The 14,996-nt window shown below is 41.7% G+C and overlaps 1 protein-coding gene across 1 annotated transcript in view; it reads left to right on the top strand.

The window, feature by feature from the left end:
* The first annotated feature begins 665 nt into the window (after positions 1-665).
* Positions 666-14,996, top strand: part of CFAP58 (cilia and flagella associated protein 58) — an 85,060-nt gene continuing 70,729 nt past the window's right edge. Inside the window, exons 1-5 of the mRNA XM_014549378.1 lie at positions 666-740; positions 4,993-5,274; positions 7,688-7,836; positions 11,101-11,257; positions 12,685-12,879. Coding sequence (XP_014404864.1) covers positions 732-740; positions 4,993-5,274; positions 7,688-7,836; positions 11,101-11,257; positions 12,685-12,879 — 792 coding nt within the window. The 5' untranslated portion in view covers positions 666-731. The remainder of the gene's footprint in view (positions 741-4,992; positions 5,275-7,687; positions 7,837-11,100; positions 11,258-12,684; positions 12,880-14,996) is intronic.

The following is a 14,996-nucleotide window of genomic DNA, read 5'->3' as shown; positions in this document are numbered from 1 at the left end:
TGGTTCCAAATACGTTTTCCCAGGGTGTCTTGAACTCTGCACCCTACTTTTCTCACACTAGTGACCAAACTCTTTAAAGGCGGAGCCCGTAGTTTCTCTATCTTCGTTTTTCCTGCCTGTGTTTTGTACACAGTAACTGCTTCCTAAGGGGTGGAATTGACTCGAATTGAGATGATTTCTTGTTCCCCTGACAGAGTCTCTGTCACAGAGGGTGGCTGCGGGCCCTTCCCCATCCAGAACCGTCTGGTCCAATTTCCTCATAAGCGTTAGTCTTTGGGCTCTCCTTTGCCGGCTCCCTGTCCCGTCCACAGGCCTCTTTCTCGGTTGCCTCCAGCCATTCGCTCTCTCCTGTCTCTTCGCTATTTCTAACTTCTGTGCACCCCTTGGGACTCCTCCTAGCTTCGCAGAGGCACCGCCCCCTTATTTCCTTGGTCCCGCCCCATTTAGGAGATTTGCATATTTCCAGGGAGGACGTGGCCCCGGTGGGAGCCTCAAGGGCGCCTCCCGCTTCGAAACTCCGCAGCGCCCTGAGAGAGCGTGGCGGTTGCCAGGCGACGGGAGGACGCCTCAGCGTCTGCTTGCGCTGCCCGCCCCCGCCCCCCCGCCGGAAATAGAAATAACGTGGCGCGGTTTTAGACGCCGGGGCCAGTGCACAGCCCTTTCCTCAGAGTCCCGCCCGGTTTCTGCGACCTCCACAGCAGCCTCTGAGGCCGCCCGCAGAGAGCGTCAGGATGGCCGAGGTCAGGAGTCAGCGCCCCTCTCTGTCGCCTCTCGCTCGACCCCTCCCCCTTGGGCCTCTCCTGTCGACTTATCCTCTGTCATACCCACGGATTCCAATATTTTCCCCATTAATATCCTAACCTCACCCCACTTCCCTGTCCCAGTTGGCTCTGGCCCCATCACCTCCTGCCCCTCCTTCAATTGGGTGGATACCCCTCCTCTGCCCCCCCCACCCCCCCAACTATTACATTGGCGCTGTGCTAAGCGGTAGGAAACGCACCACAGGCATCCACTCCTACATTTTGAGCCACAAGAGAGAGACACATAGACATATTGATGGCTCACGGACTGATGGGACCTACAAGAAGGCTTAGGAGATATCTACTGTCACCCCTACTCACTGACCCTTGTATACCTGTCACACCATGATTCCCTACCAACTGATCACCTTCTGTGACACGTCTTCATTAAGTTCTTCAGCCCATCACCACTGCCCCGTGTTATCATTGGCCATTGTGTTATGATCTTGTAGCCTTTATTCACTCCCCACCATTGTAGCACACCCCATTTTCAGCCTCACCCATGAGGGGTAATCTCTGCAACCCTTTAAAGACAGCTGTCTGTCCATTAGCACCCTCATTTATAACTTCGATGGCATCACTTGCCATTCATAGTCCCCGTCCACCAAGGCCCTACCAGAATCCTTCATGGCCCTATCAGAGCTCTCCCCCATTTCACCCATCACATGGTCAGTCCCATTCAGGATCAGCTACAGAATTTGTGGGGCTCAATGAAAAATGAACATTCAGAGGCCCGTGTTAAAAATTATTAAGAATTTCAAGATGAGCCCTAACCGGTTTGGCTCAGTGGATAGAACGTCGGCCTGCGGACTGAAAGGTCCCAGGTTCGATTCCGGTCAAGGGCATGTATCTTGGTTGCGGGCACATCCCCAGTAGTGGGTGTGCAGGAGGCAGCTGATCAATGTTTTTCTCTCATTGATGTTTCTAACTATCCCATGAGACAGTAGAGTAGTAAACTGACTGGGGAATGGGGCCAGTCTGAGCAAGGGGCCCTATGCAATGTCTCCAGTAGTGGGTGTGCAGGAGGCAGCTGATCAATGTTTTTTCTCTCATTGATGTTTCTAACTATCCCACGAGACAGTAGAGTAGTAAACTGACTGGGGAATGGGACCAGTCTGAGCAAGGGGCCCTATGCAACGTCTCTCACCCATGAGGCCAGCCCTGGTCCCAGCTCCTGTCACCACCATCATACTTCCACCCCTATTGGTTCTCATGTCTCCTCTACACTATCCACATCCCCTCAGCATTCCATCTCCTCCATGTCTAATCTCCCCTTCTAAACTCCATCTTCCCCGGTCAATAGTTCCCTCTCCTTATCATACAATCTCTTTCATACCCTCTGTCTTCCTCACTGCCTGGGCTCCATCACCTCTTGTCTCTCTTATATCCATACTGCCGGGGCCACATTTCTTTCCCCCACTACTCACACTTATTCATATTTCTTTTCTTCCCATCTTCTCCTCCTGTTCCTTCTAATTCTCCCTTTCCTCCCTATTATTTGCTTTTGAGTATTTCCTCCTCCCCCGCCCCCCACTAGTCATTGGTTTATTTCACTCTTCTTCATTTTCCGTACATTAGCTCCAGATACCAATACTATGAAATAATTATTTCCCAGTCCCTTTCCTATCATTATCTCCCCTTATTTCTTCTTTCTGTTTTTCTTCTCCCTTGATCTCAGCCAACTTTTTCTCACCTCTGCTTTCATAAGTGTTAATTCCCACTCTGGCCTCACTTTTCATTGTGGCTCTCTTTCCCTTTTCCTTCTCCCCACTAATTGGTATTCCCAGCACCTAGAACAGTGCCTGGCAGATAGTAAACACACAATAGGTGTTGAATGAAGGAGCAACACAGTTTCTCTCTGATTAGTTCCTGTTGAAACCATGCTTCCAAAATAGATAGCTTTATATGCCATAACAGTGTTGATACCAACTGGTTGTTGGTCACACCATTTTTGCTTTTCTTTTTATAGTATATTTTAAAAATAGAAAGATGAACACATTTCTTTTCATCAAAGTTTCTTTAAAACTTTTCTTTCTCTGATATTTTCCTACTCCTGTGCTAAGGGCCAGGTATACAGGGAAAACCTGGTCTGCCAACAAATCATTAGGCTGGTGATCAAGTGTTGACATTAATACCATTTACAGGGATGGAGCTGAGAACATTGCCATGATGAATTTTTGTGTGTGCTCATGTTTAGCATCAACAAGGGGAAAGCACAGAGCAGCAGCGGCTCCATATTTCCTTAATATGGTTTTTTCCTCCTTTGTGGAATTGCTGAATTGTGATCTTTGCAATAATCTACTTTTAGTCAGGAAGAAAACTTCTGTTGAATTTAACATTAGTACTAACATTGTTACATGAAATGTTATAGATATGCTTGTAACTCAGACATCTATTTTAAGATGTGGGCTCAGTTTTGCTTGCATGCCATCTTTAGAAATTTACTCAAGGGTACACATGTTTATGAAAACCAAAAATATGTAGAATTGGAGCTGCATTAGTCTAATCCAGCCGTGGGCAAACTACGGCCCGCGGGCCGGATCCGGCCCGTTTGAAATGAATAAAACTAAAAAAAAAAAAAAGACCGTACCCTTTTATGTAATGATGTTTACTTTGAATTTATATTAGTTCACACAAACACTCCATCCATGCTTTTGTTCCGGCCCTCCGGTCCAGTTTAAGAACCCATTGTGGCCCTCGAGTCAAAAAGTTTGCCCACCCCTGGTCTAATCTATGCCTCTGTCTTCACATGGCATTTTCCTGTGTGTCTGTGTCCAAATCCACGCCCCTCCACTGGTTTTTATTGAGATATAATTGACAGGTAACATTATATTTGTTTTAGGTATACAGTATAATGATTTGCTATATGTATATACTGCAAAATGATTACCACAGTAAGTTTGGTTAACATCCATTACCCCACAAAGTTATAATCCACTCACCCTCCTTTTACTAGTATAAGGACTCCTGGGTTAGGACACAGCCTCCTCCAGTATAATCTCAGCCTAACTAATTATATATGCAATGACTTATTTCCAGGTAAGGTTACATTAATAAGTACTGGGATTAGAGCTTCAACATAACTTTGTGGGGGAGCGGGGACACAATTCAACCCATACACTAGGGCAGTGGTCCGCAAACTGCGGCTCGCGAGCCACATGCGGCTCTTTGGCCCCTTGAGTGTGGCTCTTCCACAAAATACCGACTTCTGCACATGGGCCACGAAGTTTCAATCGCACTGTACATGCGCGCCCGCACGTGGTATTTTGTGGAAGAGCCACACTCAAGGGGCCAGAGAGCCGCATGTGGCTCGCGAGCCACAGTTTGCTGACCACTGCACTAGGGAAATAAGAAATCCTATATAGCTAACACCTGGGTTCTCATCTAAGTCATAGCCAGACTTGCTTGAATTACATTTGTGTATCTGGGCTGATAGTTTTAAGAACTTGTTGTCCAGATAATCATGGAAAGCAAATGTGGAAAAGGCCCCTGAGCATTGCACAGGGAGCATTTCAGTATACTTGTGGAGATGACCTAATTTTCTTAAGGGATAAAAGTGATGGAATATCTTGTAGGAGACTATTGCATATTTCTGATGGGTTTCACTGTATGTGTGATTTCATGGTATGTATACCAAAATCTCCCTATGTCTGACCCCAACATGCTGTGGACTCCCTCTGCAATCCTGGGGGCAGTAAGAAGTAGGGTGAAATGAAAACAGATCAGAGTTTGGACAAGCTATAAAATTTCATCGTAACAGCTATAAAAATTTGTTGCGTGCCTACTGTTGGCTAAGTGTTGAACATGAATTACCCTATTCAATCCAATCCATAACAACACCATATGGTAGGAAATATTATATACAGGGGGGTTGGGCAAAAGTAGGTTTACAATTGTCATACAAATAAATAGTACAATAATCAGTAAGTAATAATACAGGAATAAACCTCTGTGCTTTGTGTACGTACAAATGTAAACCTACGTTTGCCCACCCCTGTATATCTTGTAGCATCAGGGGATGAACATCATATAGTTTTTCCCTTCATGACATATAGTCTTAAATGTTCTAATTGTCAGTGGCGTTTAATGGGCTTGTCTGAAGGCCTTTTGTTCATGGATATTCACAGCAATTTCTGAATCGTCATGGTGTAAATGTTGCAATGCTCATTCCCACCCCTGCTCTTCTGTACAGGAAAAGAGTGACAAACCAGTGCTGGAAGAAACGGCGTTTGAAGAAATCGAAAGGGATTTTCAGGAGGTTCTCAATGAACTTTTAGGCGACAAAAGTCTGGAGAAATTTAGGATTGAATATGAGAAGCTTCATGCTATCATGAAAAAGTCTTATGAAAATGAAAAGCGTCTGATGGCCAAATGCAGAGAACTGAACGCGGAGATTGTGGTGAATTCCGCGAAGGTCGCCACTGCCCTGAAGCTCTCTCAGGATGACCAGACCACCATTGCATCCTTGAAAAAGGTCAGTGATCATCTAGAAACGAAATCAGTGAAGAGCAGTGTCCTGTATGTAAATGCATTCTTTATTTAAAACATCATCTTTTCATCATATTGACAGCTCTGGGCTGGTAGTAAATGAGTTATTAAGGTAAAATTTACATGATTTATGTATTCATTTAGCTTAGGGGATAATGTTCATTTTCAAAGAAAATAATTAGGCTGGATGAGTTTTACTATTCAGAAAATAATGTAAAACTTCACTAGCTGGGTTTCGAAGGAATAATGGGCTAGCCAAAAGAATCTATACAATAAAAGCCTAAGTGACCATTATGGTGGAATGACCAGGTCGACCAGTTGATATGATGCGCACTGACCACTGGGGGGCAGATGCTCAATGCAGGAGCTGCCCCCTGGTTAGTGCACTCCCACAGGGGAAGTGTCGCTCAGCCAGAAGCCAGGCTCATGGCTGGCGAGCACAGCGGCAGTGGCGGGAGCCTCTCCCACCTCCACAGCAGCACTAAGGAGCAGCAAGCTGAGCAGTAAGGAGCAGTGAGCAGGTGAGCAGTAAGGAGTGAGCAGTCCCAGACTGCAAGAGGGTGCAGGCTGGGCTGAGGGACGCTCCTTCCCCCCCAGTAAACGAATTTTGTGCACCGGGCCTCTAGTTAGAGATAAGTAAGAGCAATATTAGGAATCTTAGCATGTCTATGTCTTGTTTGATACAAAATGAGTAGTAAGTAAATATCTCATGATGATAGCTTGTTAAAGATATTTTCATATTCCTACTTTTTTTGTTTCTTACTGTTTTAGGAAATATTAGCTTGAAAATACCCAAATAGTAATATTTGTATTTTTTCTTAGCATCTCTTTGTTTCTGCCTTGATCCTCCCAGTTCCTCATAATGGTAGAACAGGGATTTGGTCTGGCTTAGTCTTACACTTTCTTTTCTATCCTGAAGCATGTTGCATTATTTTGAAGGTAAAACATAAATGTTCCATGTTGATTTCAGGGTGATAAGAGGTTAAGACATCTTAATTTATAATTAAAACCCTAGTGATGAGAAAAAATTCACAGACTTTTAAGAAATTCCTTTGATGTCATGCAATTAAATGTCAGCCACTTCAAATAAATTTCCAAGACTAGTGCAAAATATGACATGTTTTCTTAGAAACAACTTTTTTTGAAGTGTTATTTTCTCCCTATTGTCATTTCCTTCTCTTTCCTGAAAAATCAACATAAAGAAGGCTCCAATTCATTTTATAATGAAAACACACATACTTTTTATTGTAAATTTAAAAACTGGAAATGGAAGTCATGAATTGCTTAAAATCTAATTAGTGAAGTTGATTTGGACAAATCTTCATATAATCATATTTTCATTTGAATATTCTTCATTTGTTTTGCTAAAAATAGTACATACGGTTGCTATAGAAAAACATGTCTCAATAAACTGACACTTAGTTTTAAATCACTGAATTGTAACCCGAGGGCCATCTCTCTCTGTTATAATAGCATGAATTTATTTAATTAAATAAAATACTCTCTACCACTCATTTTATTCCTTGTCAACATGAAAGTGGAATATTTTTTACCTTAAGCCAATAGGTTCTTAGCTATATAAAGGACTCATATGCCACTGGATGAAATTTTGTAAGAAAATTAAGTGGCAGGGTAAAAATCAAGACTGTTGCAATATTTACTGTGCTTTTTTATTTATTTGAAGGTTGTAATTCACTTTTAAGTATTTATGTTAATATTCAACCATGCATTTCATAATAGTAAGGAAGCCAAAGCTACATGAGTCATTGTTCCCATTCCCTGCTGTGGGTTTTGTTCTTTCTCTATAAGCATTTGATGAAAAGGCCTGGGCTTGAGTTTCTGGAAATGGGAATTACCAAGACTGTGTGTACAATTAGATCACAGCAAAGACCACTTTGCTATGACTTGTTCTAAAGCTCACATGGCCATTAGGAGTTCACTTGGGACCTAAGGACAAAATATATTTTTTTAATTCAGAATCTATCAAGAGCTTCAAATGTAGGGCTTAGAGCCAAGATCATTCCTTATGTGATAAAGCTTATTTAAAAAAATCTGGACTTGGAAAGCCCATAAGCTTTTGTATCTTAACATTTTTATTAGAAACATCCTCCTATTATAGCCACCCTTGCAGTATGTGAGTTTTGTATCCAAACTCACCAACACAAGAAAAAAATACCCTTTTCCAATACCCCCTTAAAAACCGGTGTTCAGCATGGATGAGCTCATGCTGAATAATTCAGTAACTCAATGCAAATTTAAAGCACAATGTATACTATATAATCTTCTTTCCCCATAAATGACTACTGGATTGTAGTGGTTTTATTATTCTGTTTACCCAGTTCACCTTGCATCTGGAACCTAGTTTGATTTTTCTCACTGATGTCATGTGGCCCATCTAGGAAATTGAAAAGGCCTGGAAGATGGTGGACGCAGCCTATGATAAAGAGCAGAAGGCGAAGGAGACGATTCTTGCCCTGAAAGAAGAGATCGTGAACTTAACTAAACTAGTCGAGCAAGGGTCTGGACTGACAATGGACCAGGATAGCAAGTAGGTCATAGCCTTCTGACTTATGTTGGATTTGCTTTTGTAGAGGACTTCTTCAACAGACAGCCTGGGGTTCGCCAGTGTCACTTTGAACATGATATAAGACAGTCTCTCTCTCTCTCTCTCTCTCTCTCTCTTTTTCTGGTTTCCTAGAGATTATTTTCTGTCTATTGCTATTTTTTCTTTTTAATATTCCCTTTCTCCCTATACAAAACTTCTAATTTATGGTTATATTAAACTCCTGGGTCTATAAGAATCAGTTCTACAGTTTCAAAATGAATAAAGATTTTAGGTTTATTTTTTTCAAACGTGTGTGGAATGGAACTGGCTGCTTTTTGGCTCTAATTTACAGCTGCTCCCATGTACACCCCCCCCCCCACACACACACACATCCCCCTAATTAGTGGCATCACCATCCTTCCAGCTTCTCAGGTTCTTGGCCAGAAAACAGAGTTGCTCTTCACTCTTGCCACTCCTTCTTCCCTTAAAACTTTGTCTTGTTGATTCAGTCTTTCCCTCCCCCCTATCTCCAGTGCTACTGCCTTGGTTTGGACCTCCCTTGCCCTGCTGGACTTGGCAGTAGACTCCTAGCTGGTTTCCCTGCCTTCAAGGAGACATCTCTCTTCTTTACCATCTGCCACATACCGGGTTTATGATGCTGAAACATGTACCCACATGCTTCCATCTCCGGCATAAACACCTTGAAAATATATCCATTTCTAAAGGATAAAGTTCAAAATCTTGAACATGTTTTTCTGGGCTCTTCATAGATGTGCCCCGGTTAGGCTGGCTCAACTCATGTCCAGCAACACCGTGTTTACTTGCATGATGCTGAAACATGTACCCACATGCTTCCATCTCCAGCATAAACACCTTTGAAAATCTACCCATTCCTAAAGGATAAAGTCCAAAATCTTGAACATGTTTTTCTGGGCTCTTCATAGTTGCGCCCCGGTTAGGCTGGCTCGACTCATGTCCAGCAACACCGTCCTTACTTGCCTCCATACCTTTGAACATGTTGTTTTCTATGCCAGGAATGCTTTTTCTTCCCTTCTCCATGTAGTACACAACTCTGCATCCTTCAAGACCCATCTCAAACACTATCTGAACTTCCTGGCCATCAGCTTCTCTGTTCCAATTCCCCTCCCACCCCCAGACTCAATGACCACGCAGAAGAGTCACTGTTTCCATAGGATCTTCATCTGCCTCAAGTCTGGCACTGGTCACATTGAATTGAAATTAGTTGTTGATGTGCTTCTGTACCCATTAGGCTGTGAACCCCTTGACCTAAGACATCGTTACCTTCCCTTCAGGAGTCTTAGCACTCTGCAGGCCATGCAAAACCTTGCATTGATCAGGAATGAACATGTGCTTTCTTAGGCATCTTTAACCAAATCTAACTGCCACCTAGATTTCTTATGCTTTCTAGATGCATTTATCCAATGTTGCTAGATAATAGTTCTAAGTGTAGGTAGTGTGGGAGGGACTAGAAAAACAGAAGATATGGTATCCATCATACTTAATATTTAATCATATAAACTATTTAATATTTTTTAATTAGAGAAGTCAAGCACAATCAGAGCAGCTACTGAAGAGCAATGTGAGGGCTCTGATTCAGTTAGGAGGCATTTTAATGAGAAGTGGCACATGATTGAGGAGGGACATTGAAGAAACTGTCTGGCCCAGATTTTGTCTTCAGTAGTGCACTCAGGTGTAGTTTCTCTCTTCATAGTAACCTTAGGATTTGAGGTTTTGTTTCTGGAGGAGAGTTTCAATGTGGTTTTATGTTATATCAAAGCTGTTGTTAAAAAAAATCATCTAATTATTGTGTTTGGAACAGTCCTTTGATGACTGTCAGCTGCAAGGGCCTCTGCTTTCTCAGCTCTAAAGTGGCTGTTTTGCTTTAGTCTAATTCTGTTGCACAAGTCATATCAGACATAGTTTTTCTACTTTCAAAATGCTAATTCTGCAGAAAGTCATGACAAATTATATGTAATGATTTTTGAAATGTGGAAGTAACTGGTTTACAATTCAAGTAAACAAATATTATCACATACTCTCTAAATACTGGCATCATGAATGATTTTTCAAATTTTGTTGTTGGAAACATTTGATATGTGTTGCATTTCTTTGGGAGAAACTATACTCTGTGGCTAGTGGATAGAAAAATGGCAATGTGTGTTGTTTGCTTGTTTTTGCTTTACTTTAGACTTTCTAGCTATCATCATAGACCTCCAAGGAATATATTAAATCAATAGTTTCCTAAATTCATAACTCCTTAGGGTTAATTACAAGAGTTGACAATAGCAATTATAGTCTTATTGTAACAAATTCAAAATAATACAGAGATATGGATGATCTTTACTTCATCCCCCCAAATCTTCCACCCTAAATTCCACTTTTTAGAGATAAGCTACTAGTTGGTGTCTAAATCCCTATAAAACACACACTTAAAAAATTTTTTTTCCCATTCATTATTTCTAATAAATTTAATCATAAAAATTTTAATCTCTGTCATATTGAGTACTTATTCATCAGTTCTTTTTTCGTATTTTTAATTTAATTTAACACACACACACACACACACACACACACTTTTTTTTCATTATTTCTAATAAATTTAATCATAAAAATTTAAATCTCTATCATATTGAGTACTTATTCATCAGTTCTTTTTTCTTATTTTTTAATTTAATTTTTATTTAAAAATTTTAAAATTTATCTTTATTGTTGAAAGTATTATAGATGTCCCTCTTTTTTCCCCACTGACCCCTTCTAGCCTGCCCCATCTCCCATCCCAGGCCTTCACACTATTGTCTGTGTCCATGGGTTATGCATATATGAATATAAGTTATATGATTCATCTCTTCCCACCTACCCAATCTCCCCTGCCTTCCCTGGACACTGTAATTTCTTAAATATAAGAAAAGGGATTACATTATGCATAGTATTATTGGCACTTTTTCAGTGAACAACTCACAAACAACTCCCATGTCAGGGCGTGAAGATCTTTCTCTTTCACACCTGAATAGTGTTCATCCTTGATCTAGAGCAGTGGTTCTCAACCTTGGCTGCACATGAGAATCACCTGGGAATCTTTTTAAAATCCCGATTTCTGGGCCTCATCCTCCGGAAGTTCTGTTTGTGCAGCCAAGGTTGAGAACCACGGATCTAGAGTCTTTCCCATGAAAATGAGCTCAGAGGATGATAAGGAGGCCTCATGAGCAGATGGCTGTTTAGTCTGACTCCTGTGTTCTTCTCTTTTAGTATCCGAGATTTACTGAAGTTCAAAGAAGAAGTGACAAAGGAGCGAGACCAGCTCTTGTCAGACGTGGTGAAATTACGAGAGTCCTTAGCTCAGACCACTGATCAGCAGCAGAATGCGGAGCGAAGCCGAGAGGAGGCAGAGCACGCCATCATTCAGGTCAGCTCTGCCAAGTAGGGCTTGATGAAGGACCGTTTCCTTCCAGAAGGAGGTTTTGTCCTTCCCCAGCCTCCCCCCCGCCCCACCTCCTCCCTGCTGTCCAACGGTGGCATCCACTGTTCTGCTTGTTTCTTTGGTTTGTTCTTGCAGGAGCGGTTCTACTGGAGCCACTCTTCTCAGCATTGTCTGAGAAGCCACTAAGGCAGGGCACTGCTTACAGTTCTGTCTGGCCCAAGAAACTGTCCCTGGTGAAGGTCAGGGTGCCCTGCATCTGGAGATGCTGAAAGTAGTTCCCTTGATCCCTTTCCATTGAAAGGAAGCCTTCTGAACACTTTTACATTAAGCCAGAAGTCAAATAGATAATACACAAATCCCAACTCTAGGAGAAAAACAGGAGACTTTTGATCATGAGATAAGAGAAAGGCCTTTCATAGAATTCAGACACCATGATAAAGCTCTAGTGCTTTCTTTAGCAATATCCAGTAGTCATGTACAAAATGATTTCACATTTAGGGTAGTTGGCTACATTTAATTTAGTTCCCATTGATGGAGAATTGGATGAGCTCCTTCCATGTTTAACTTTTCTAGATTCTGGGCGTCCATATTTAATTGGATTTTGTACCTTCTTTGTGGATTTATTTCCACCATCAGGGTGGCTATTTAGTGGGAAGGCTCTGAAAAACAAAACAGATTTTTTTAAAATATGTTTTTTATTGTTGATAGTATTACATATATTTCCCATTTCCCCATCTTTCCCCCCTTCTTCTAAGCTCCCAGCCCCTACCCACCCCACTTCTTTTTTTTTAAACATGTTTTTATTTATTTATTTTTAAAATATATTTTATTGATTTTTTTACAGAGAGGAAGGGAGAGGGATAGAGAGCCAGAAACATCGATGAGAGAGAAACATCAATCAGCTGCCTCCTGCACACTCCCCACTGGGTATGCGCCCACAACCAAGGCACATGCCCCTGGCCGAAATCGAACCCGGGACCCCTGAGTCCGCAGGCCGACGCTCTATCCACTGAGCCAAACCAGGTTAGGGCTAAACATGTTTTTATTGATTTCAGAGAGGAAGGGAGAGGGAGAGAGAGATAGAAACATCAATGATGAGAGAAAATCATTGATTGGCTGCTCCTGCATGCTCCCTGCTGGGGGATCGAGCCTGCAACCTGGGCATGTGCCCTGACCAGGAATTGAACCGTGACCTCCTGGTTCATAGGTTGACGCTCAACCACCAAGCCATGCTGGCCGGGCAAAGCAGAATATTCTTGAGATGTTTTTACATCAGGGCTCAAAGATGACTGACCTACAGGGGAAATGCTACTACAAAGTGACTGCCCTGGGAGAGGGAGAAGCTTCGCTGGTTGAGATCTGTCCTGGGGAGGGGTTCATGTCTTTCCTCCCTGTCCTTTCTGTGCCTGTAGTTCCAACAAGAAATCCAGCAACGTCAGAATGAAGCTTTGAGGGAGACTCGGAAGAAGGAAAAACTGGAGAAAGAGCTCAAGCAGATTCAGACGGACATGGACACCAGGCAGACGGAGATCAAGGCCCTGCATCAGTATGTGCAGAAGAGCAAGGAGGAGCTGCAGAGGCTGGAGCAGCAGCTGAAGGAGCAGAAGGTGTGTAGGGTGCAGGCTGCATGGGGGTCCTCGCAAAAACAAGACCAGCACCTTGGTTCATGGTCTGTTGGGGCCTTTTGTATTTTCTTTGGAAAGCAGCAAGTTCCCTTCACTGTAGTTGCTGGTAATAAGACACTGAGCCCTTCAAATAGCTCTTATGGGTAGATATGTGCCCTCCTTTTTTTTTTCCCCAGCTCCAACAGGTTAATTTCTTTTTAACTTTTAATTTTAAAAAATATATTTTAATTTATTTTTTAGAGAGAGAGGAAGGAAGGGGGCAGAGAGAGAAAAAAAAACCCCCACACATAGATGTGAGAGAAAAATATTGATTGGCTGCCTCCTGTTCCCACCCTGACCCAGGGTCAAACCCGTAACCTGAGTATGTGCCCTGACCAGGAATTGAACTGGCGACCTTTCAGTGTATAGAACAACGCTCAACCAACTGAACCACACTGGCCAGGACAATCTTTTCTTAATGTATAATAACCATAGAAAAGTGTATAAGTCACAAGTATCCAGCTTGATCAGTTTTCTCCACTTGATCACCTGCACTCAGCCCAAGAAACAGTACTCCAGGTATCTCCCTTATGCCCCCTCCTAGTCATGTTCTTCCCCAGGTCACCTCTATTCCAAATTCTAAGCAGAGATCAGAATTTGCCTTTTTGTACTATGAAATGAAATCTACAGGATGTACTTTTTTTTATGTCTATCTTCCTTTTCTCCATATTTGTCTGTGAGATTCATTCATGTCATTTCCACATAGTTATAGACTTGTGTTCTCCAATATGGTAGCCATTAGCAACATGTGGCTATTTAAATTTGTTTTAAAATTAAATACAATAAAAAATTCAGTTCCTGGGGTTTCACTAGCACCATTTCAGGTGCTCAAGATCCAGATGTGACTAGTAGATACCGTACTGGATAGCACAGATAGAGAATATTTACATCAGGGCAGAAAGTCCTATTGGATAGAGCTCATAGAGCATTCACTCTCATAGCTGTATAGTATTCCATTGTGCAAATATAAGATGGTTTATTTTTAACAGGTTTATTTTAAAGGTTCAAGTTTAGGGAACCATACTCAGTCTTTACGCACTTTAAATAAGGTACTATTTTTTGGTAACATTTCCCCTGTAATAGTGGTTTAAGGTAACTTAGTAATAATTCTAGTCTGTCATTTCTCATTTCTTAAAGAAGCAGTTCATGTAATTGAAAAAAAGTCATTTCTGGAAAATATTTTCTCTGAGGAAGTTTCCAAAGAATTGTCAAGCCATATAGCATTTTTCTATTTAAAAAATAGATATTAGAACACATTTCTTTGTCAGTTGCTTTATTTATTTTATATAGAGCCAGAAATAAAATAGATAATAAACAATATATAGTATCCTCAAGTAAAATATGAGACTTCTTTGAGCGTGAAATCCGAGAGAATTTTGGACATCATGATAAAACTATAGTGCTTTGTTTAGCAATATCCAGGACTCCTGTAAAACAATTTTATTTTTAGCATAGCCAGCTATATCTTATTTAGTCCCTGTTGATGGGAAATTGGATGGATTCTTTTCATGTTTAACTCTTGCTTACATGAAAGCTTTACTGACCCTTGAACTACACGGGTTTGAACTGCACGGGTCCATTTAGATGCAGATGTTTTTCAATAAATATACAGTTGGCCCTCCTTACCTCCGGGTTTCCCATATGCAGATTCAACAAACCATGGATCAAAAATACTGTTTCTGATCCACAGTTAGGAAACTGCAGTTGGGAATCCTCAGTTGGGGAAGGCTAACTGTATGCATTGCTTGGTGCCATTTTATATGAGGGACTCGAGCATCCATGATGTTGGTATTCTAGGGGGTCCTGAAACCAATCCCTAGTGGATACTGAGGGACAACTGTAGTTAAGCTTTTGGGGAGTCAAATTGTGTGGGGAGGGTGCCCCTAACCCTCATGCTGTTCAAGGTCGGCTAAATATGTGTCTTTCTCTTTTTGTCCTTCAGGCGATTTGATATCCTTCCATCTCCCCAATTTTCTCCCAACAGAAACGGCACCCTAAAATCTAACCCTCTCTTTATATAAAACCTACCGTCAAGGAGTGTAAGAGGAAAAGCCAGCTGA

Source organism: Myotis brandtii, unplaced genomic scaffold, assembly GCF_000412655.1.
Source record: "Myotis brandtii unplaced genomic scaffold, ASM41265v1 scaffold550, whole genome shotgun sequence".
Classification (NCBI taxonomy): Eukaryota; Metazoa; Chordata; class Mammalia; order Chiroptera; family Vespertilionidae; genus Myotis; species Myotis brandtii.
The sequence above is the reverse complement of the archived record's forward strand: the minus strand, read 5'-3'. Positions and strand labels throughout refer to the sequence as shown.